Here is a 24,189-nt window from a genome sequence, read left to right as displayed (position 1 = left end):
TTGCTTTTACAGCAATTTCCCGACTGTTTTGCACCAGATAAAATACTGGCCAGTCCTGCAAGGGGGACAGTTTGCCCTCAGCTCTGCCGGCACAGGGGAAACTGCTCCTGCCATTACCCCTGCTGGGCCCAGAGCAAGCTACAGCATAACTCCCAGGTCTGTGCTGTGCATTCAGCAATGCCCTTGCTCGCCCACATACTGCCAATAAGGCAGGATCTCCACACACGGAGGTTTCCTATTTATAGGCTCCATATAGAATCAGCAGATGTTACAGCCGCCCAACCCAAACTGGGCAGGCTGACAAAACCCTGCAATTTCAGAGCACTCAGGAAATGCGCTCTCTGAAACAGTCTCTCTGTGTCCTCTTGTTACGACGGTCCTAGAGCGATAGCAGCACAGATCTAGGAAATCAAACTGGCTGGAAGGGCTGGAGCCAACACCTTCCCTGATGGTGTGCTCAGAACAGAGGACTGTGGGAGGGGATGGACCACAGCACCAGGTGCACAGAGACGAGGTCTGAGTCGGTTCAGAGTCACGTGGGAAACAGAGATGTACTGCAAGGGGAGAGCACTGTTTGCCTGGTGGTGCCGAGCATCTGCTCATCAGCGTTATTGTTCCTCTTTAATTTTATCTCCACAGCTGCCTGCACTCTGCTCCCTGGACAGGAAGGGGGAAAAGAGCAGCTTTTAGGAAGGGATGACATGTCAGTGCAGGCCCAGATCAGAGCAAAAATGGTCATAAGTAGGAATGAAGCCTGGGGAGCCAATATGCTTGCAGCAATACAGCCCCCGTGTGGATGCGCTTATACCAGGATACGAATGTTTGTCCCACCTGTAAACCGAGGAGGCTAAGTGTGATGGGGCACGACTCACCGCTGCGGCGCCTCCTGCTGGCTGTCTTGGGAATTAGCTCTGCACCCTCTTCTGGTGGTGTCTCTGCTCCTGGACCCACATCACTCCTAGGACCGCGGCATCCTCTTCATGACACTGCCCTCTGCTCTCATGGGGCATGCTGCTCCCCTCAGCATGGATGCAGATTTAAACCCTGCTAGGCCCCAGCAACTCCCCCTTCAGAAGCCACAGCGGCTCTTTCAGCGGCCCCCTCGTTTTAGGACGGAGCGAGCCAACCATCTAGCTCTCAGACTTCCTCTTCCCCACACTGTGGGTTTCTGTGAAAGGCAGCAGGAGATCCTGAGGTCTGGGATCCCAGCAGGGTTCCCAGTTGCTGATGAGGCAGCTCTCAGCATCTCCAGCTCCAGCAAGTCTCACAACCAGCTCTCTCCCGCAGGGTGAATTTCAATTCCTCGTCCTCCTGCTGCCCAGTCCCTCCACAGACTGGGATCCAGCTGGAGTGAGTCATCACTCCTCTTCACTCTTACTAACAGGAGCAGTTTCTCTTGCTCCCTGTCCCTTCCACCTCTGCAGTAGAGGAGGCGGCTGCATGGCTCAGGCACTGGGAATGCAAGAATCATCCAGAACGAGCCCAAAGCAGATGGCGATTTTCACCTCTAGGTCCCTGCTTCACATTCAGCTACAGTCTGCAGTCACCAAAGGGTTGGTTTGTTTTTTTACTATCCAGCAAGGGGCTCCTGCATGCAGTGAGCTGGTTGGTCTCTTGTTCCAGGTGGAACAACATGTTCCACATCAGAGCTTGCCCCTGTATTGGTAGCCTCAGCAGAGCCCCAGGCAGAGTGAATTCCTTCTCCCCTCAAGTAGGACTGAGGAATAGTGGTGAGGGGCTGGGCACGTGGAAAGCCTGTACTGCCTGTGGCAAATGTCGTGGGGGAATAACTTCAGTGCTTCAGACTCCAGGACTGGCAATTGAAAATTAAAATGTAAACGTAAAGCAGATTCCTATATTACATACCAGTCCCAATCCAGTGCCCATCACACAGTTCTTTTCTACTGAGAAGGGACCGCTGGTTGGCCTGGAAAGCAGTGACTCTGATAAGGACCTGGGGCATAGTGGATAATGAACTGAACCTGAGCCCCCATTGCAATGAGGTGGCTAAGAGAGCTACTGTGAGCCTCGGATGTATAAGGAGGAAATACTGAGCACCAGCAGGGAGGTGGCATTACCACTGCAGATGGCATTAGTGGGGCCATTAGTGCATACTGTGCCCAGATCTGCTGTCTACAGGTCAAAATGATGTTGAAAAACTGGAAAGATCAAAAAAAATGACACGAAAGAATTCAGGGCTGGAAAACCTGCCTTGGAGTGAGAGACTAAAGAAGCACAATCCATTTCGTTTAACAAAGAAAGAGCTAAGAACGGGCTTGGTCACAGTCTACAGATATAGACATGGGGAGAAGATTTCTGAGGGCTCTTTAATCGCCCCAACAAAGGTGGAACAAGATCCAATGGCTGGAGCACATTTTTAACAGTGAGGTAATTAACCATTGGAACAACTTCCTGAGGGAGGGGTGTATTGAAGTATTTAAATTAGGATGTACTGTCTCGTTTGAAAGATCTGCTCTAGCTCAGCCAGAAATTATGAGTTTGATGTAGAAATCACCTGGTGAAATTCTCCAGCTTGTGCAATGCATGAGATCAGACTACTGGTCCCTTCTGACCTTGCACGTTATGAATTTCTAACGGATTCCTCATCAGTCAGCAGGCTGGCAGGACTTTGCCCCCCAAAGATTTCTTTGTCTAATTGATATTTTAAACTGATGGAAAACAAGAGTGAATCAGTCAATTGCCAGGAGAAGATCCAGGGAGAGCTACTGCTCTACTCTGTGCAGGCTCTTTCATCAGCATCCTCATCTGCTGCCTGAGGTGTGCTATTAATGAGCCATCTGCAGGGATTACACTGGATCGTTCATAGCAGACAGACTCAGAAGGGGAAGTGACACAGAAATGTTGGGAAGGGGACCAAAGGAACCAGAATAAGACAGTGGCTGACAGGATGTAAAATGGGGGATTCAAAAAGAGGGGATCAGAAAATCCAGGCTGCATGGGGAGTGGAAAACAACTCTACAGCACTGCCAGGACCTCCTCCGCGCCTCACGCTGCAACTTCAGCCACAAACACTGACTGAGCCAGAACAGAGACTCTCCGACATTTCCAGCAGGAGAAATTCTGTTATTGCTTAGGCTCAAGAGGGACTCGTGGTTCTTTACAAATAGAAAGGCCATATTCCTGTGCTGCAGGACTTCCCGCTTAGCACCAGTTCCCTTCCTCCTCCCCCTATCCCGGTGCCCCCGGCCAGCATTCTGCTCCAGTGCTAACCCACGGCTACCTCCACCACCCAAGGGCATGTACATTACCTCTCCTGCTGAAGTACCTATGAAAGGCCTGGTTTGGGCTCCCCCACAATAAAGTATAAACCAGACTGACACTTGCAAGCACGGTCCATGTGAGAATCCCAGACAGCATGGTTTGCTGACAGATTATACACTAGTCATACATGGAAGACTCCTAGGACACACCAGCTGTTGACAAGAAGTGACAGATACAGTTTCCCTTATTCCCTCTCACTCCCCAGGGCTCTAGCTACTGGTTTGTAATAGATATTGGAGACAGTTTAGTGCTGCCTATGCTGGCACCCAAACAATTTTCAACCCTAGTGGAGAGAACATAATCATAGTCATTTTGGGTCTCACCCAGAATCCATCTAGCCCAGTATCTTGTCTGACAGTGACCAGCACCAGACGCTTCAGACACAGATGCAAGAAACCCACAATAACAGATACAAGATGATCTGACTCCCACATTACATATCCTAATCCCTGGTTTATACCTGGAACCATGAGGTTTAACAGCTCTTCCAAATGCGTTAGTATTAACTACAACAATTCTGGATGTTCTGGAGATCCATATAAATGTCCAATCCCTTCTGAATCTTGTTAAATTCTTGGCCTCAGTGACATCCTGTGATAATGAGTTCCACAGTTTAATTATATGTTGTGTGAAAAAGTATTCCCTTTGATTTGTTTTGAATTTGCCACCTTAAAATGTCACTGAATGTTCCCTTGTTATTTTGTAATGAGACAGGGAGATCAGAAGCTCCCAGTGTATCTTCTCAGGACCAGCCACTTCAGATACTTTTCTCATGTCCCCTCTTAGCTGCCTCCCTTCTAAGTAAACAACCCCAGTCTTTTCAATCTCTCCTCACACAGGAGCTTTTCTAGGCTCCTTGTCATTCTTGTCTTCCTGCTCTGAACTCTCCTTTAATTTGGCAAAATCCTTTGAGAGGGGGTGACCAGTACTGCCCACTGCGTTCTAGGTGAGGCCGTACTATCGATGGCTATAAAGGCATTATCATATTTTCCATATTATTCCCTTGGCATCTTGACGTCTTGTTTGCTTTCTTTGACCACCACTCCACACTGAGCAGAGATCTTCACTGAGCTGTCTACAGTGATGCCCAGGTCCCTTTCCTTAGTGGATACAATTAACTCAGCTGCCTGTAGGGTGTAAGAACAGTTTTAAAATTTCCCTCCAATGTACATTACTTTGTATTTATCGACAACAAACTCCATCTGCCATAGGGTTACCCATTCTCCTAGCTTGGATGGGTCCCTCTGAAGACCTCTACCATCCTCTTTGGACTCGACTAACTTAAATTAGAGAGACCAGGAGATTCATGATTATCCATTGAAAGTGGGAGTCAATTTTCCTAGTGAAGACTGCATGTTTTCCTTTGCTTTTATTGGCTCTGCTTACAGTGAAGACTATAAGAAGAGAAAACTAATGCAGATTCTGTGTCCATATAGAGTCAACTGAGAGTAAAATCTCTGGAAGGAGCAGAACCTGAACTGGATTTCTGTTCCCATCTGTAAAGGACTCATTACCCTCTGTTCCTTCCTCAGATCTACATATTGACTCTCTCAGTCTTCTCAGGGACACAACTGTGCACACAAAGATAGGCGATCTACCTACTTGCCTAGATGTTTATAAAGCAACCACTCAGGAGGTAACCAAATGCCAGGAGATCACATTGTGTAGATTATGAGCTAACAAGCTGCCCACAGAAATGGACTTGGAAAGACACATCCTCAGTTTACCGGCTGTGAACTTTTGAAGAGAGACAAAGTGGGTGAGGTAATCTTTTTCATTGGACCAATTTGTTTTGGTGAAAGAGACAAGCTTTTGAGCTTCTATAGAGTTCTTCTTCAGATCTCACTCACCAACAGAAGTTGGTCCAGTAAAAGATATTACCTCATCCACCTTGTCTCTCTAATGTCCTGCGATCAACATGACTACAATACTGCAATAAACTTGTGAAGGCAGATACATGAATCTAGAGGCTTGTCTACACACAGGTTTAACTATAATCCTGGTTTGAAACCAGTACAGCTACAGTAGTGTAACACAGAGTGAAACAGCAGCCAATAGCTAATGCACATGTGCAGAGTGGCTGCTTGGGTTGCTAGGCTGCGTTTTGTTTCTCCATATTTTTTTGACTGGCTCTACTCACCTCACTCATTTTAACCTATGGAAAAAGGCATCACATGTTTTCTCTTATTAATGCCTAAAACTAGATTACATTCTCAGCCATCATGTTTTATTAGAGTAGCGACTGAGGAAACCAAACCAAACCATTTACTCAGTGTGCAGTGTGAAACCTCAGAGTGTGCAAGAGTCAAACATGTGGTGACCCAAACTCTGGACTTCACTGTTTTTAAAGTTCAGTGGAAAACAGGAATACTGCAAAGGTGTGGGGAAGGATTTTCAGCTTCTTTATTTCTACCTCATATTTCTCTATGTCCCAGAGGACTGACACCATGGTTTTTGGTGTCAAGTATCAGAGGGGCAGCCATGTTTGCTACTTTTACAGATCCAGACTAAGAATCCTGTGGCACCTTATAGACTAACAGATGTTTTGGAGCATGAGCTTTCGTGGGTGAATACCCACTTTGTTGGACCACATGCATCTGACGAAGTGGGTATTCACCCACGAAAGCTCATGCTCCAAAACGTCTGTTAGTCTATAAGGTGCCACAGGATTCTCTGCTGGTTTTTGGTGTTACCCAGGCACAAGAAAAGCATCTGCTGCATTTCTCATACCTGCTCCTCCCCATTTCCAGATGTTTCCAAAACACCCGTATGGAAAGGTACCGAACTTTGCCAAAGAATTGCTCTCAGCCCGGAGGATAATTCGTTTGAAAAGGGATCAGGAATGGAAGTGCCTTCCCAGCCCTTACACACGATTTGCGATGGAGATCGTACAGCTACAGCAGCACTGAACTCGCACTCCAAGCTCTTGGGCAAACTCCCAGGAAGTTGCCTGCGAGAGCTGGAGTCCGCAGGGACCCTGGGATAGACTCAGGCTCGGCTGAATTGCATGAGAGAAACAGCAGTGTTAGTTTTCTCAGTAAAAATCTGGAGTCAGCATCATTTCGTGGTGAGAGTCTGTAAACAGCAATTCAACAGGAAAGAAGACATGGGGAGCCAGCACCCTTTCATGCCCTTCACCATTATGTCATTGTACCCCTTGTGCCCACAAGACTGCATACAAGAAACAGATGTGCTGGTCCAGTGACAAGCATCGCAGCCAGGAGGGGAAGGCAAGCAGCACATAAGAACAGACAAATTATCCAGCACCGCATACCAGGAAGAGAAGAACCAGAACTGGGTTTTTATGTCTGTTTGGAATGGGATCTGGCTGCAGCCCTGGGAAGCAGAGAATTGGAACTAGATTTCTACACACTCCTGCATTGTGGCTCTGCTGTGTCTGGTGCAGTCCCAAACCAGTGGAAAGGGGCTTTACCATGCAGTCTAGGCTCCCCCTTTTCTTAGAGCTTGTCTACACTTTTTGTTTTGCTGCTTCAACTCTACCAGCCTGGTCAAAGGCCTCGCACCCACAGTTACACCAGTGAAAAGTCCCTGTGAAGCCCTGAGCATCAGAGGCCAGACTCACCTTGGGTAGGGTGCTGTGGGCACAAATCACCAGATTGCAAACACTGGCTGGCGACTCCAGGCTGCTCACAGTCACTCTCACCCGCTGTGGCTGCTGCCCCAACATGCTGCTTCCCTGGGCCCCTTGAGCTGGTCTCTGCTCAGTATCCAGAGGAGTGTCCTGCAATTGAACACCGAGATGGGTGGGTACAGAGCCAATGGAAGCAAAAGAAAACACAGGAGGGACCGAGAGGTGGCTGAGGAGGAGCCCGGATCCCCCAGTGGGGGGGCATCAGACAAGCCGAGATGGATAAAACTCATCTCTTTCAGCTGAGGGAGCCGTGCCAATGGAAGCCAGCCTTGCTCGTCAGTGGTGTTACCACAGCCAAGAAGTAGTTGGTGGAGAAGAACTAGGGTGGGGTGCATTAATCCCACAGCCATACCGAGGGTGAGGTTCCTAGACGGGGACAAGCCCCCATCCCCGTCCCTGTGGTCGTGCCCATGCAGCTGGCGAGAATATCACTGGCCCCTCTAGGCATGTAGGAGAATCCTTTCTAGGCTCCCTTCTGTTCCCAGGGCAGGGGTGGCTGGATCATGTCAGTGCGCTATTGCCCCCTGCTGGATGGCTGAGTAGTGCACCGCAACCTAGCGTACCCCTCCGGCTGAGAGAACGCAATTCTATGCCGCTCACCAGAGTAGAAGCTTGTGGCTTTGGCACTGTTCAGTTTCAGGCACTTCCTTCTGATGCCACTGCATTCCTAAAGAACCGTCGCCCCCTGACACTGACAGTCCAGCGCCAGCAGCCTGTACTAAGAGTTCTCAGTGAGAGATGCTACACAGGGATCCCCGGGGTTCTGCGCCCCAGAGACATCCCGGGGCTCTGTCCACTGCCAATACACAAATACCTAGGTTACTGCTATCCTGAACTTGAGGAACTGGTGTTAGGTAGAGTCTCACTGGCACAGAAAGGGAGAAATTGCCCATCCAAGTTAGTGTCAGAGATTGTGCCATAGGCCCCTCAAACCTGCACAAAAGGGACTATTCTCCACTGAGTTCAGTGACACACTAGGATTGGTAAAGACTCACTCAGTATCTCTTCCATACACCTCACCAGCGAGCCAAAACCCCAGGTCTCCCTTAATAAGCTCAGGTGGCTACGGCCATTCCTGTGTTTGCTGTGCAAGCCATGTGCTCAGCATACCTGCCTCTGCAAGCCAGAGAGATGGGGAACAGGAAGGCATGGAGTGGGGCCAGAAAGCACAGGTCACACGGGTACAGGCTGTTGCAGTTGTGAAAAGGAGGACTAGAAACTCAGCTTGTCTCCAGCAGCATGAGAGACCCATGCGCCCTGGGTGGAGGAGAGAGTGATGCAGGAGCCTGCAGGCACGAGTGAAGTGAATGTGCCTGCTATGAGTGAGGAAAAGCAGCTCTGAGTGGCTGTGCCACCCTCCCACAAACCTAGCCAGGCTGGGGGGACAAGCAAGAGGCTGGTGCGCGCCCCAGGGGCGCTGACTAGCAGAGCAGAGCACAGCTCGTGGGGGAGGGATTACTGCTCTCTGCGGCTTGGATTCTATGGCCCCACTGTGACCGGTGCTGTAAGCATACGCAGTAATTGTAGCCAAAAGGCCAGCCTTCCTCCTTCCCAAAGAGAATTACACTGGGAACCAGCTTCCGACACGTTGTCCCAGCTTGGAGCCATATAACAGGGCAGGCTGACCAGCCTGGCACAGCCTGCTGGCATCACAGCATCTCGCTGCCCAGGAAAACACACCCTCTGGCCTCCAAGCTCTGCTGAAGAGGAAGGTGCCTTTTCTGCCCCCTGGTGACCATGTTTTGAACAGGTTAAAAATTAACGTCTCAAGGACAGATGAACTCTCTCATGCAGCCATAGACTCCGGGTCCCTTGGGAGGTCATATTCCACCCTGGTGAGAGTCAGACCGCAGCAAGGATTAACTCTTTACTGTCTGCCAGAGTCTTCAGTGCAGAACAGTGGTCACAGGCTCCACAGGAAGGGGTACTCCTCAGGGGGAAGAGGGAGGGGCTACAGGAAATCCCCCTACACTCTGCTAGGCTGGGCAGGAGCCATTGTTTGGTTCTGTTTGCCAGCACTTAACTCTTTAACACTAGGAATCCTTCAAATGTAAAGCAAACACATGTTTGAGGAAACAAAAACATGAGTTGCAGGAGAGATTTTAAGCTTTTGGAAAAAGGGAAGCAGAGCAGGATGGGAGAGAATTCAGGGCTGGGGAGGCCCAGAGATCTCTGCTATCCCATTCCCCAGCCCTGCTACTTGTACAACAAACAACTGATTAAAGAAAGTACATGCAGCTGTTCCTTCCCTTTGAACACTCAACCAAGAATGTTTAAAATCCTGCCTATCTGAGGAAGTCCAACTCAGTGGGGCCCTGGGGTGTAACAGGTCTTATCACTTGAGCAAGCGCTGGCTGCCAGCTAAGATGCTATTGTAAACATTCCTCCCATTCTACTATTCCCCCCTGGTTCTGGTTTCCCATTTGTTTCCACATGCCTTTACTGATTATCAGAGCTCCTCAGAGAGAGGTGCATTGGCTCATTCCCAGGTGCTGGTACCCCACACCGGCCAGCTGCTGACCACGTGTAAGGCTGCTAAGATCTAAAGATTCTCTGGAGCAGCATTTCTCAATCACAGGGTCACAACTAGACCTGGGCAAAAAAATTTCAGTGAATGGCAAATTTGCTGAAAAATGCATTTTTCAGGGCACTAAAATTAGTCATGACTTCAGGTAGAATTCAGAAAATAGTTTCAGATTAAAAAAACCTGAAAATCATTTCATGATTTCAGAATGAAATTTGTCAACTTTTTGTTTCAAAATAGTGTTTCATTTTAAACTTTATTTAATTTAAAAAAACAGGTGAAACACACCTGAAAATTTTTTACCCAAAATATTTTTGTGGCAGAGGCAGAGGTTTGTTTTGGTGAAAAAAAGCCCAACAAAAATCAGTTTTGGTTTGAACCAAACCAAAATTTTTTTTTTTTTTCAGATTTTTCAGGTCAGCCCTCAAACCAAAAAATCCGTGATTCACTGTTTTAGTCCCGACACTAACAGATGTCACTAAAGGGAGGTGTGTGTGTGTGTGTGTGTGTGTGTGTGTGTGTGTGTGTGAGGTATTGACTTTTTTACAAAGTAATGCAGGGAAAATTTCTCACACCCTTATGTTTCAAGATTGTCAGTTACTTGAAACACATACACAAATAAATGATTTAGGCTTAACACTGACACATGTTCTACCCTTACTTACAGAGAAAATGGAGGGGCTACAGAAATTTTTGACTTAAAATAAGGGGTTGCCAATCTGAAAAGGTTGGGAACCGCTACTCTAGAAAATACCCCACAGAGAGTCAAAACATTCCTGTGTCCACTACAGCTTTCTTTGCATTGCTGTCTATCCTTTTCTACCTTTCAAGTGAACTTCATTTAAAGGGACATCACTTCTTTCATCTCCAAAGTTCTCTATACTCCGTACTGATCTGGAGTTCCCTCACTGGCATAATTGAAAATTATGTAAATCTGAAATGCAGAATCATTAAGCTGAAAGATTTTAATCCTTAAATCATTAAAGTCATAAAAAGAGTTATTTAATTAAAGGGAGGATTCCTGCAGCATTTTATGTTTCCAGTATGATTAAATTTTTTGTGTCCCTAATTTTGTGTCTGTCACGCATTGTGTCCCATATTTAGGCAGTGGCAGGCTGAGAAGCATTATTCACAGTGATGAACTCTTGGAGGTGAATGGATGGGTGGTCAGGTTCTCTTGCTCAGAGGCCTGGGCTCCACAGTTTGAATCTGGAACAGGGGGAGGAGATTTTCCTTCTGTACGTGGTACTGGTGAGACCACTACTAGAATACTACAAAATTAAGGTGAGCTCTCTTTGCAAGATGGGAGCAAATATGGGGTGCTAAGGGTCTCTCTAATCTAGTGGAGAAAGAGAGAACAAGAACCAATGTTGGGAAGCTGACGCCAGACAAGTTCAAATTAGAAATACAGGACAAATTTTTAACCCTGATGGTGATTAACCATATGAACAAACTGTTAAGGGAAGTGATGCCTCAGACGTCTTCAGGTAAATACTGGATACCTTTTGGGATGTTATGCTTTAACCAGCAAGTTACTGGGCTCAACACAGGGGTTAGTGGGTGAAATTTAACAGCCTGCGATATACAGGAGGTCAGACGAGCAGGTTTAATGGTCCCATCTAGGCTTAAACTCTATGAATCTAGGTATTTATTTCCCATTTGCAGCCTTCTGAAGCTAAAGTTAGGCAGCTCTTTAGCACATCTGTTCTGTCCACATTTTTAGACAACAGTGGAGTAAATACCCATGGGTCGTGAGTGCAAGGGTTAGGTTTGTGGCAAATGATTTTCACTTTTGTACTTGTATTTAGATATTGCCTGTGAGGCAAGACAAACTGACAGACAAAAGGCTAGCTTGGGAACTAGGTTATATTGGCACTTGGTGTTGAAGCTATCGGTTCAGTATCCCTGCATGTGACTGGTTTGCTGAGGTGGGGAGGAAGTCAAGCACCCATAACCCAAGGACCAGAAAAGCCTCCCATCTTTGCTCTTTCTGCCCTGAGCACTTGTTCTTGCCAAGACAGTAGTGTGAATTACAATCCAGTAATGGCCCTTGAAACTATCCTTCCATCTATGCTAGGAAAGAGATCTACTGCTGACAGCTAGACCCTGGAGTCTCAACAAGGTAAGTTCTCTCTGATCCTAGTCAACACCTACATGGAGACAGCAGGTGAACTGGACTCAGCTGCCAGCATATAAAGGTGATACACAGCTTTATCTGTCATTCACCCCATCTGACCACACCACTACCCCCATAGGCTCGCATAGCCGCATCTGCAAGTAATGCTTTCTGCCATCTCCAGCTGGCTAGGAGGTTCCATTCCATCCTGATGAACAACCACCTGGCCTCTGTTAGACACATCTTAGTCACCTCAAGTCTGGATTACAGCAATGCAATATTCTTGGGCACGAGGCCCTCAACCCTGGAGAGTCAGACTAGTACAGAATGGCACAGCATGACTCCTCAGGGACATGGGCTATCCTGAGCACATCACACCTGTCCTCTGCTCCCTGTACTCACTTTTCAACAAATACAGAGTTTTGGTCAAAGGTCCTGGTCGTCCTCTTCAATGCGCTGACTGGCCAGCGCCCAGAAGCATATCTAAAAGAGTGCCTGATACACCTGGCTGAGGCATCTGGCCCACAGCTGCACGCCCCTGGCACAATGGAACTTTCTATTGTCGGGATAAACGTCGTCTGTGCAGACAGAACTTCCTCATGGCCTGACCCCAGACTATGAAATGAACTCCCACTTTCCCAAACCTTCCATGTCAAGTGCAAGGTGAGGAGCGGATGGGAGACAGGACAAGCCACACACAACAGATGCTACTCACATCGCTTGATGCATTACTGGAAGGTGCTCAGATACTGCAGTGAGGATGGTTTAAGAATATGTCTTGAACAGAATAAAAGTGTCAGCATCGGCTACCCCATGCCTGTGTTGATAATAGATTATCTGCCTGTATAGGGGGAACAAACCCATTTGCTGCACAGTTACAGATTTCCCCTCACTTGACTTGTATCTATGTAACTGACGTAGAACAAAGTGGGGAGGATCTGGGTTTTCATGCAGCTTGGCACAGAAAGTGGGAGTCATCCTTCTTACCTCCAGAGTACATTGGGGATCTCCAAGGCTATCAGGCGAGCCCAGCTCTCTGGCATCATGCTGATTCTCAGATATATGGGGGGCTGGATCTGGGATCTGATGCTGCAGGTGTGCAGAAAGTAAGCTCAGCTTATAGAACTCCTGAATATCTGCAAAACAGTATAAGAAACATCCATAGAAGTGGGGAATCCAAACTGAACAATTGAGAGGGCCCTGCCCAGTGAGCCACAGACAGCCCTCCACTCTCTCTGCATTCCCTTCATGTTTAATGGCTGTGAGACCTGGTGTAGATAAACATCTGCCTTGATAACTGGTACGAGATTCCTCTGCCTCCCACAGGACAGCCATCCTATGCTATACACACTCACTCTACTGCAGGCTGTTGCCGTGAATTCAGTGCTTCCGCAGGCTACCAGACATCTGTGTACTATGAGCTCAGCGGCACATGCTGGACATGGTTCCCCCGCCCACACCCCGCACTAGGCTCTTCAGGTGCTAGCCCCCAGGGGGTCCCTACAAACACTTAAGCATCTCTAGTAAGTAACAGATGATTCATTTCCTGGGACTGGCAGGAAATCAGAAGGTGCGAATACCCCAGTTCCAATGCAAACAGCACCAGTCATTCTGAATTCAGCCCCGAGGGGCACTTCAGTAGAGCTGTGTCAGTGTATCACCGTGTCCCATTGGGGCCCCAATCAACCCCATCCTCCCACCACCCCCACGTCCTGCTTGCTGGCTGCTGCCCGGCATCCTCCTGCTGCTGCTACGGAGCCCCCAGCCAATGAGAGGCACATGCGCTGCCTGCTGTATGGCCTTCCTTCCACAGCCAGTGACCAGGCTACTCCAGCCTGTTGGTCCTGCTCGCACCTGGTGCCTGCAGGGTTCTACTTCCCTTCCCGAGTCCCTCTCGGGCCGGAGTCTGCACTGGCTAGCTGCTGTGCTGGCTACTTCCCTTCCCTAGCCCCTCTCGAGCCAGAGTCTGCACTGGCTAGCTGCTGCGCTGGCTACTTCCCTTCCCTAGCCCCTCTCAGGCCGGAGTCTGCACTGGCTAGCTGCTGAGGTGGCTAATGGTGCAGGCCAAGGGGCGTGGGAAAGCACCAGCAATGAGCAGCAAATCCGTTCCATCCGAGTTAGCCAGCCAGCAGCTGCTCCTGGATTACTGCCAGCTCCCTCCTCGCCCAGGGAATTCTGCTGCAGGTGTCCAGAGGGCCTCGTGCCATTTAACCCTTATTTTGATACCAAACGCTGGCTGCCCCAGAAGTGGAAGGAGCGTAAGTGCATTAACAATTGCCTGTCAACACACAGCAGGCACAGTGCAGACATCCAGCTCCTGGGTTCCAGGAGATCTGAATCAACTGCTAAAAATAAACCATGTTACAAATCCAAGCGTAATAAACAGGGATGTTTCCATCGCTGGGTTCGTCCCAACTGTCTCTCCAGCATCAAGCAATAAAAGATGTCACGGGAGGTTCAGTGTTAGGTCACCTCTGATCCAGGCCTTCTCCCCTGCTGGAGGTGGTGCAGCGATGGTCCCTACGACAGTTTTCCCAGGAGGCTGCTTAATCCATCCGTAATTATTATAAGGGGCCACACCTTCTACTCCCAGAGCTACCCACTCCCTTCCGGGGCGACAGAGGCTGGGCATGGCAGGGCCTCACCGGCTCTGCCTGGAGGAAGGAAAGCCAGAACCACATGCTGGACAGCAGAGAGGGCAGTTGCCAGAGGCACAGAATTCCCCCCAGTTCTAGTTTAATGCTGCTTTGCTTTTTACTGAGACGATATCTGCATTCAACCCCTCTCCTCTACAGTGCGGTCCCCAGAGCAAGATGCTGACTCTCAGCCAAAAGAAACCAAGACAGCCAGGGGCGAAATTCACCCTGTCGGGAAGGTGTTTGGGCCTAGGCTAGGTTCCAGCGGAGGAAGAGGGCACCAAGCCACCTGCACAGGGACAGCCTACTTGGTGGGACAGGAGCAGATCACACCTGCACTGAGCCCCTTTCGGAATGAGGCAGTGTGTGCCCATCCCTGGCCAGGCAGCCCAGGGCTACTGCTCCTCCACCTGCTGCAGCTACCCCAGCCACTGGCTGTGGGAGAGCAGAGCCGTTCAGGTGAGAGGCCAGGCTAGTCAGTCTGGACAGGGAATTCCCTCCATTATAGCCACATACACCTGTTCCAACAGTCGCTCACAGGTAGACACCTCAGGAAGCTGCTTCACCTGCAAGTGGGGGAGGCACTGCTCCCGGCTCAGGCACCTGCACCACCTGCGGGGAGCAACATGCTCAGGAGCGGCTCTAGCTGCAGGCCGCGGGGATGGGAATGTGCTCGGGAGCGGCTCTGGCCGCAGGCCGCGGGGATGGGAACAAGCTCGGGAGCGGCTCTGGCCACAGGGACGGGAGCGGCTCTGGCCGCAGGCTGAGGGGATGGGAAAACGCTCGGGAGCAGCTCTGGCCACAGGGATGGGAACGTGCTCAAGAGCAGCTCTGGCCGCAGGCATGGGAACACGCTCGGGAGCGGCTCTGGCCGCAGGCCGCGGGGATGGGAACATGCTCGGGAGCGGTTCTGGCCACAGGCCGCGGGGACGGGAACACGCTCGGGAGCGGCTCTGGCCACGGGGACAGGGACGGGAACGGGAACACGCTCGGGAGCGGCTCTGGCTGTGGGCTGCGGGGATGGGAAACCGCTCGGGAGCAGCTCTGGTCGCAGGGGACGGGGATAGGAATGCACTTGGGATCAGCTCTGGCCGTGGGAACGGGAACGTGCTCGGGAGCGGCTCTAGCCGCAGGCCACGGGAACGGGAACGCGCTCGGGAGCGGCTCTGGCCGCAGGGACGGGAACGCGCTCAGGAGCGGCTCTGGCCTCAGGGACGGGAACGCGCTCAGGAGCGGCTCTGGCCGCGGGGACAGGGACGGGAACGGGAACACGCTCAGGAGCAGCTCTGGCCGTAGGCTGTGGGGATGGGAAACCGCTCGGGAGCAGCTCTGGCCGCAGGGGACAGGGATGGGAATGCACTCGGGATTGGCTCTGGCCGTGGGAACGGGAAGGTGCTCGGGAGCGGCTCTAGCCGCAGGCCACGGGAACGGGAACGCGCTCAGGAGCGGCTCTGGCCGGAGGGATGGGAACGCGCTTGGAAGCGGCTCTGGCCTCAGGCCGCAGGGACGGGAACGCACTCGGGAGCGGCTCTGGCTGCAGGGACGAGAATGCGCTTGGGAGCGGCTCTTTCCAAGTTCGCAGCACTGGGCACTCCCAGCATGGTGGGAGGAGAATAGCCACAAGGCCCTCTGCGATCTCGGTTACCAGTAGGCAGGTTTCCAGAGCAGCTGGGGGTGGGTGCACAGCGAGGTGTTCTGGGGACCTATGGGGGTGTGGCAGTAGGAGGCATTGACAGGGCTCTCGTACCCACCAGGGGCCATGCAATCTAGCAGGTGAAGCATCTACAGTGCTTATGTGACCCAACATCAAGCCGCAAGCCGTATTTCACTCTCTTCCATTATTTCTACAGCCCTTTGGTGCACCCAGGAGGCAAACCCATGCACAGCTTAGGAAAGCGCCTTTCCGTCCCAACAGCTGCTGGACAGACAGGAGACAAGAACGGCTGAGGCCAGGGAGTCAGCAATGGACAGCAACAGTGGGTTTTAAGGAGATACTCCTGGGGGAATTTTGCGTCAAAAAATTGAAAATTCTGCGCACACTATTTTAAAATTCTGCAGGGGCCCAATGGAAAGATCCAGAGGGCCTGGGGTGAGGGATGGGCAGGGAGCACCCTCTCGCAAGACCCACTGGAGGTTGACCCAAGAAACAGGCAGTAAGGCAGCCTCCATCTTCTGAAGTACGTGCCGTGGGGTCCAAGGGTGGAGAACCCCATGCGCCAACCTAGCACCTGGGATCCACCCAGTGCTCCCAGTCACAGTCCAGAAGGTCCCCGATCCTGGTGGCTTTTGCCAGGACCAACCTCTGGCACACTAAGGGGGACTCTGCCACGTGCACACGAAACTGAAGATTGTGCAGGAGATCTACCCCATCAGTGGCTGCCACGGACCTGGTCGCCGAGACCAGAGTCCAGGTCCGGAAGAGGTCAGCCCAGAGAGGTCTCGCGGAAGACCTCTTGGATGGAGATAAAAGAGCTGCCAGTCGTATCAGAGCCCTCTGAGACGGTGGAGGAAGGCATGCACCAGCACACTCCACAGTGAGCTACCTGCATAATAAACGAGTCTCTGCAGGGCCTGGAGGCAGAAGACATGGATCTGAGTGCGTAAGCACTTCAGACCCTGTCCTCTCCCCTCCAGGGGAAGATGTAAAACTGCTGCGGAGACCCAATGCAGTCCTGGTCAAAGAACTCCCAAACTAGCTTCCGGATATCAGCCAGGAAACCCGGGGCCGGGACCAGGATGTTGAGCTGGTGCCAGAGAATGGACAGGACTAGCTGGTTAAGCACCAGTGCTCTCCCCGGCAGACAGAGGCACCGGAGTAGTCCCGTCCACCTCTGCAGTTGCTCAGACACCCTGCCCTCCAACCCTAGCCACTTCTCTGGCTGAGAAGGATGTGTGGCGGAAAGGTAGACGTTAAGATAGAGCAGTGGACATGCACTCCACCAGATGAGTTGAAGCGCAGGTGGGAGGGAGCTCGCCTGCCACCCGTCCCCGACCCCGAACATCAGGCCAGGCTCTTTACTCGGTGGCCTCCTCCGCCTGGGTCAACTGGGTCATGAGCTCTGGCCTTTCACACAGTGCAGTCAACCTGTGGAACTCCTTCCCAGAGGTTGTTGTGAAGGCCAAGCCAATAACAGCGTTCAAAAAAGAATTAGATAAATTTCATGAAGGGCAGGTCCATCAATGGTGATTAGCCAGGATAGGCAGGAATGGTGTTTCCCAGAAGCTGGGAATGAGTGACTGAGAATGGATCACTTGATGATTCCCTGTTCTGTTCATTCCCTCTGGGGCACCTGGCATTGGCCACTGTCAGAAGACAGGATACTGGGCTAGATGGACCTTTGGTCTGACCCAGTATGGCTGTTTTTATGTTCTTAAAGCCACCTTCCCTCCCTGGACTCCACGGCCCCTTCCTGGGCCATGGCATATGTGCGTTATCTCCTGAAAAGTGCAGAACAGAATCTGGCTGTAAGCATCCAGAAGAGAAAGTGGGGCAGCTAACAATACCGGGTATAAAGGGGAACCTGGGACTCATCCTTCCTGGATCCCAGCAGCACCACCAGTATATGCCACATATCCTAAAAGGGCCAGAAAGCAACCACCCAAGGAGCCCAGTTAGCTCAGACATGAGATCATAGTAACCAGTCACTACTAAGCAACACAAACAGGACTTTGTTTTAGTGAGAAAACATCTACTCCTCTGTTATAAAAATAATCATTATGTAACAAAGAAGTATTGGCTCCTCTCTGTTCAATTATTCTCAGCAACTGACTGGAATGCGCTAAACTTTATGAAAATAGGATTAAAAATAAAAACCCTTCTCCCCAGCGTGTCACCAAACAATCCAGTCTCTGGATTTAGGTAAGTACAACTGAGCTCTCATGGCAAACCAGTGGAATGGAGCCTGGGGTGATGATTTTTCAGCACTCACAAGTACATGAGGCACTTCCCAGAGCAAATACAAAGGTTCCTGCCCCAAAGCAGTGGATCTGTGCAAGAGAACCCCTGAATCCATGGAGGCCATTTGCAGGATCAGGGACTCATTTCAGACAGGATGCAGTAGATGGAAGTAAGAAATAGTAGAGAAGGGCAGGACAGAGAAGAAGGCAGGTTACAGCAGCATCACAAGTGTCTCGGTTAGGGGATGTGCACAGCTTCGTGGTTAAATTCACTAATTTCTCATGGGCATCAGGAAATGCACGTTTGTTTCTCGCATACATTTGGTTACACAGAATTATTACACAAAAACAACAGTAAGAGAATCTCATAGCTGCACAAGACAGGAAATACCATGGTTAAGGTTGCATGTTCAACTTTAAGGGCCAAATTCTCTACTGTGACGTTGGTGTAAATCCAAAGTAACTCCACTGAAGTTACTAAGAGTCACTAGGGATTTACATGGGGTAACAGAGATCAGAATTTGGCCATGTGAATATTATTAAACAGCTTTACTGCAGCAGTGTCCAGAGGCCAAGAGGCTGAGCACTCGGCATGCCAGATGCTGTACAAACATATAGAGAAAGACGATCCATGCCCCAGAAAGCATCCAGTTTAATTACATGATTAGAGACTTGCTCAGAATAGACATCTTTCCCATCCCCTCAGATTACACAGGTGCAGCACTTTGAAATAACTGGGGATTCTTGCCTGCAGCACCAATGCTACATTCATGATCATATCAGTCCATTTTGGGAAACTGTTACTCTCTGGCGTGTTCCATCCCAGAGGTGGCTGTGGTAGGAGAAGCATTGTTTCATGAGCCTGTGAAGGGCTTTGGAATCCCTGGATCAGCAGCATACGGCCAACAGCCTGAGAAGAAAGTGCCACTGTAGAACAGATGCTCTCATCCCTAGGGAAATGGACACTGATGCCACAGCCCCAGGCTGGGGTGCACTATCCTCTCCCCAGGACATGTGAACATTTGGGGGCAATACAAAGATCCCTTTCAGCATGGCAGGCCCATGCCCCCACTCTCCTTGGGGTACTGCAGGGATGCCGTGGCAGGAGGTTTGCTGCATGTATTGGAAGGGGATGAGGTAGGGGTCAGAAGGGAGTTAATTGGCTGGGCGGCAGTCTCCCCCGGAGGAGCCGCAGGGAGCTGGATCAGCTCCTGCTCTCAGCACAGGACTTTTGGTTGCCTCGCCACCCCAGCCAGTTTGCTGCCATGACAGCTCACGGGTGTTTCCAACAGGACTCCAACCCTGGAGGAAGAAAGGGGGAGGCTTTGTCCATTATGTGGCTGCCTGCTCGTTGGGGTGCTGCCTCGGGTGGATTTGGGCAGGGAGTGCCAGCAGCAGCTCTGTCTCTGCTTCCCCTGCTTAGATTTTCCAGCCTCCACAGATGACAACAGCTCCTTTCAGCCACAGGCCTCTTTTCGGGGAGTGAAATGGCCAGGGCACATTCTAATGGAGGATGTGGTTTCCTCTCGGCCCCACATCAGGCAACTCCCCCAGGCTGGCCCTTCTCTGGTGCCTGATGTCCTAAGACCGAAGCTCCCTTCAGCTTCTTCCCTGGCTGTAGCACAAATGACTTGAGTTGGAAACCTATGAGCCAAGCCTTGCCCCCTTACTGCGCCCTACTCCCACCTGACAGTCACACACCACCTCTCCTTCACCACCACAGATTGACCCACCCTCGTTCATTCCATACCCCTAGTTGCTATCACCTCCACTCCACCGCTCTCTGCCCTTCACTCGCTTTCACCGCCCAGCCCACTCTTCCTCGCCCTCACGGTCAGTCTGCGGAGTTGTCACCGCAGGTAGATACACCTGCACGAGCTTTAGTCTTGCTGGCACAAGCTGCAGTGGTAGTGAGCATGTGGCAGTGCAGGCTTTGGTGCATGCTAGCCACCCAGGACTCTGTGAATGTATGTTGGGGTCCATGCTGGCACACCTTCACTGCTGCTATTACCCCTGGTAGCTACAATAAAGCTGGCTCAGCTAGTCTGTTAACAGACTCCAAGAACTAGTAGGTGAGGTCCCATGAGAAGAAAACTTAAGGGGAAAAGTAGTTCAGGAGAACTGGCAGTTTTTCAAGGAGACAATATGAAAGGCACAACTGCAAACCGTCCCAATGCAAAGGGAAGATTGAAGACTAGTAAGGCCAATATGAGAACCGTTAGCAAGTGAGTGGGACCTGATGAAATTCATCCTTGGGTACTTAAGGAACTAGCAGAAGCAATATGAGAACCGTTAGCAATTATCTTCAAGAACTCATGAAGGACAGAGAAGGTACCAGATGACTGGAGAATGACAAATATAAGGGGAACAAAGAGAATCCAGGGAATTAAAGACCAATCAGCCTAACTTGATACCTGGAAAGATCCTGGGACAATTATTAGACAATCAACCTGTAAGCATCTAGATAATAAGGTTATAAGGAACAGCCAGCATGGATTTGTCAAGAACAAGGCATGCCAAAACAACTTGATTTCCTTCTTTGACAGGGTTACTGGCCTCGTGGATGGGGGAAGCAGTATACTATCTTGATTTTAGTAAGGTTTTTGACACAGTCCTGCATGACATTCTCATAAGCAAACTGGGGAAATGCGGTCTAGATGAAACTACTGCAAGGGAGATGCACAACTGGTTGAAAGACTGTGCTCAGAGTAGTGATCAATGGTTCGCTGTCAAACTGGGAGGGTGTATCTAGTGGGGTCCTGCAGGCATCAGTCTTGGGTCTGGTACTATTCAATATTTTCATTAATGACTTGGAAAATGGAGAGGAGAAGTTGCTTCTAAAATCTGCAGATGACAACAAGATGGGAGGGGTTGCAAGCACTTTGGAAGACAAAATTCTTCAAAGAAGAACTAGATAAATGTATGGAGGATAGGTCCTTCAATGGCTATTAGCCAGGGTGGGCAGGGATGGTGTCCCTAGCCTCTGTTTGCCAGAAGCTGGGAATGAGTGACAGGGAATGGGTCACTTGATGATTCCCTGTTCTGTTCATTCCCTCTGAGGTGCCTGGCATTGGCCACTGTCGGAAGACAGGATGCTAGGCTAGTTGGACCCTTGGTCTGACCCAGTATGGCTGTTCTGATGTTATGATTAGAATTCAAAATGAATTTACCCAATTGGAGAATTGGTCTGAATTCAACAAGATGAAACAGCCTTCCAAGGGGAGTAGTGGGGGCAAAAGACATCTCTGGCTTTAAGACTAAGCTTGATAAGTTTATGGAAGAGATGGTATGAAGGGATAGCTTAATTTTGGCAACTGATCTTTGATTATCAGCAGGTAAGTATGCCCAGTGGTCTGTGATGGGATGGGATCTGAGTTACTGCAAAGAATTCTTTCCTGGGTGCTGGCTGGTGAGTCTTGCCCACATGCTCAGGGTTTAGCTGATCCCCATATTTGGAGTCGAGAAGGAATTTTCCTCCGGGGCAGATTGGCAGGGGCCCTGGAGGTTTTTCGCCTTCCTCTGCAGCGTGGGGCATGGGTCATTGGTGGTGGATTCTCTGCAGCTTGAGGTTTTCAAACCACAATTTGAGGACTTCAATAACTCAGACATAGGTTAGGGGTTTGTTATAGAAGTGGATGGGTAGGATTCTGGGCCTGCTTTGTGCAGGAGGTCAGACTAGATGATCATATTGGTCCCTTCTGACCTTAAAGTCTATGAGTCTATAAATTCAATAAAGACAAGTCCAAAATACTTCACTTAGGAAGGAAAAATCAAATGTGCAAATACAAAATGGGGAATAATCTGCTATGTGGTAGTACTGCAGAAAAGGATCTAGTGATTATAGTGGATCACAAACAGAATGAGTCAACAGTGTGATGCAGCGATGAAAAAGGCTGATTATGACTCTGGAGTGTATTAACAGGAGTTTGGTATGTAAGACCTGGGAAGTAATTGTCCCACTCTACTCGGCACTGGTGAGGCATCAGCTGGAGAACTGTGTCCAACTCTGGGCGTCTCACTTTAGGAAAGATGTGGATAAAATGGAGAGTGTCCAGAGTAAAGCAACAAAAATGACCAAAGGTTTAGAAAACCTGATCTGTGAGGAAAGGTTAACAAAACTGGGCATGTTTAGTCTTGAGAAAAGACGACGGGAGGAGGAGGAGAGGGACTTGATCTCTTCCAATATGTTCAGGGCTGTTAAAAAGAGGACAGTGATCAATTGTTCTCCACATCCACTGAAGGCAGCACAAGGAGTAATGGGCTTAATCCGCAGCAAGGGAGATTTAGGTTAGATGTTAGGAAAAACCTTTCTAACTCTCAGGCTAGTTAAGCTCTGGACTAGGCTTCCAAGGGAGGTAGTGGAATCCCCATCACTGGAGGTTTTTAAGGCCAGGTTGGACAAACCCCTGTCAGGGCTAGTCTAGCTTTACTTGGTCCAGCCTCAGCGCAGGGATTGGAGTAGATGACTTCTCCAGGTCCCTTCCAGCCTGATACATCTATGATCCCACCCAAACTTCGAATACACCTGGATCTGTGGTGTAGACGTACTTTGGATGTGCTCATGTGAGAAAGAAAAGTCAGGAGAAGGGAGGGGCAGGGGGGAACGGGAGCTGAGTGACAATGGAAGCAGCTAGAGGAAGGAAGGGGGAGCTCAGGACTACCACCCCACCCCACCCCCCACCTCTTGCCCTGCAACACCACAGGGTAGCGCCCCTCCAAGGCAGGTTTGTATCTGTGACCAGTGCCTTGCAGCAAAGGACTGCAAGCAGGCCACCCAGTACTCCATACGGATCACTGAAAACCCCCTGGTCAGATATAAGTCGGCTTTCAAGCAAGAATCCTGCAGAGGCTTAGATACTGAGACACACACACAGAGGCTTCTGTTCCACGAACACCACGCTCTGAGGGTGTGTCCTCTGGCGTACTCTTTGAACTGTGCCCATTGCGGAGAAGTCACTGTATCCAGCACACCCACCCACAACCCAGCAGAGGTCAGGTTATCCAGGGAGAGACTCATCCTCCCATTAGTCAGTGCTTACAGCAGCAGCAGGAATTGGTGTCGGTTTCCAAGGAGACAGGACACCAGCGAATCCACAGCAGTGCTCTTGCTGGAGAGGAAGAAAAGGGCAGCACATGGCAGCTCTGGCTGGTTTGAGATGATTTCATAGGGATCACGTGCAGCACACAGGACATACAAGGGGAGCAGAGGGCACACAGCAGGAGGCTGGGTCAGTGCACCAGGTGTGGGAGAGGAATCTGCAGATAGGGTAGGGCCTGCCGTAATGAAGAGATCAGGCTTCCAGGGAGCCCAGCAAATCCTCCAGCACTAACTGCTCCACGAACGTGACCGCATGTGTCCCACGGGCCTTGCAGGCTGCATCTCAATAACCAGCCCGTGAAGGAGCTGTCAGAGGCTGCTTCCTGTGCCACCTCTGCTGTGAACGTGAGAGAGGACGATTCCCAAGAGATCCATGGAATCAGGCTGCCCATGCAGCCACTGGAAGGAGGCTGAGCAGCCTCAGGATCACCAGCCCCAAACATTCAAACTGCATGAGATGGGACCAAACAGCAGGACACTTTTTGTAGACAAGATTGGGCTTTTGGGGCTGTCTTCTCATTTCTGCACTCCCCTGTCCGTGGAACAAGCGCGGGGCTGCTGCTCTGCCAGATGGATGGGAGTAAGGCACCGTGATCCCCTGCCAGAGGCCTCAGCTGATATCAGGGCTCTGCTGTGCTAGACGCTGCACAAACACACAGCAGAGACCCTCCCTGCCCAATGCACTAGGAGCCAGCGTGTGACATGGGAACTGGAACAGGGACCAAACGAATTCCCTCTCGGGTCCATCCACCAGCCGTTGGCCGGGAACGACTTTTAATCTCTGCTGAGCCTGACAAAATTCCAAGCTGTGATTAACAGGTGGAAGATACCCCAGCCCAGCCCATTAGAAATGCTCTGAGGCAGCCAGTCCCCCAGGAGCACTAATGCTGCACCTTTGGGAATGAAGCAGCTGTTTGGAGAGACCAGGTTATTCAATCCAGTTCTTACCCTTCTGGAGCTCAGACACACAGGCCCCCCTGAGTC

General features: G+C 50.4%; 1 protein-coding gene across 4 annotated transcripts in view; it reads right to left on the bottom strand.

Annotated features, from left to right (window-relative positions):
• Window positions 1-24,189, bottom strand: part of DLG3 (discs large MAGUK scaffold protein 3) — a 180,045-nt gene that overhangs the window by 143,630 nt on the left and 12,226 nt on the right. For all 4 annotated transcript variants that reach the window (XM_032797359.2, XM_032797365.2, XM_032797373.2 and 1 more), the window contains exons 3-4: window positions 12,562-12,710; window positions 6,866-7,024 (exon numbers count right to left, since the gene is read on the bottom strand). In XM_032797359.2, coding sequence (XP_032653250.1) covers window positions 6,866-7,024; window positions 12,562-12,710 — 308 coding nt within the window. The remainder of the gene's footprint in view (window positions 1-6,865; window positions 7,025-12,561; window positions 12,711-24,189) is intronic.

Source organism: Chelonoidis abingdonii, chromosome 8 (genome assembly GCF_003597395.2).
Source record: "Chelonoidis abingdonii isolate Lonesome George chromosome 8, CheloAbing_2.0, whole genome shotgun sequence".
Taxonomy (NCBI): domain Eukaryota; kingdom Metazoa; phylum Chordata; order Testudines; family Testudinidae; genus Chelonoidis; species Chelonoidis abingdonii.
Note: the sequence above shows the minus strand (reverse complement) of the source record. Positions and strands in the feature narration are given on the sequence as shown.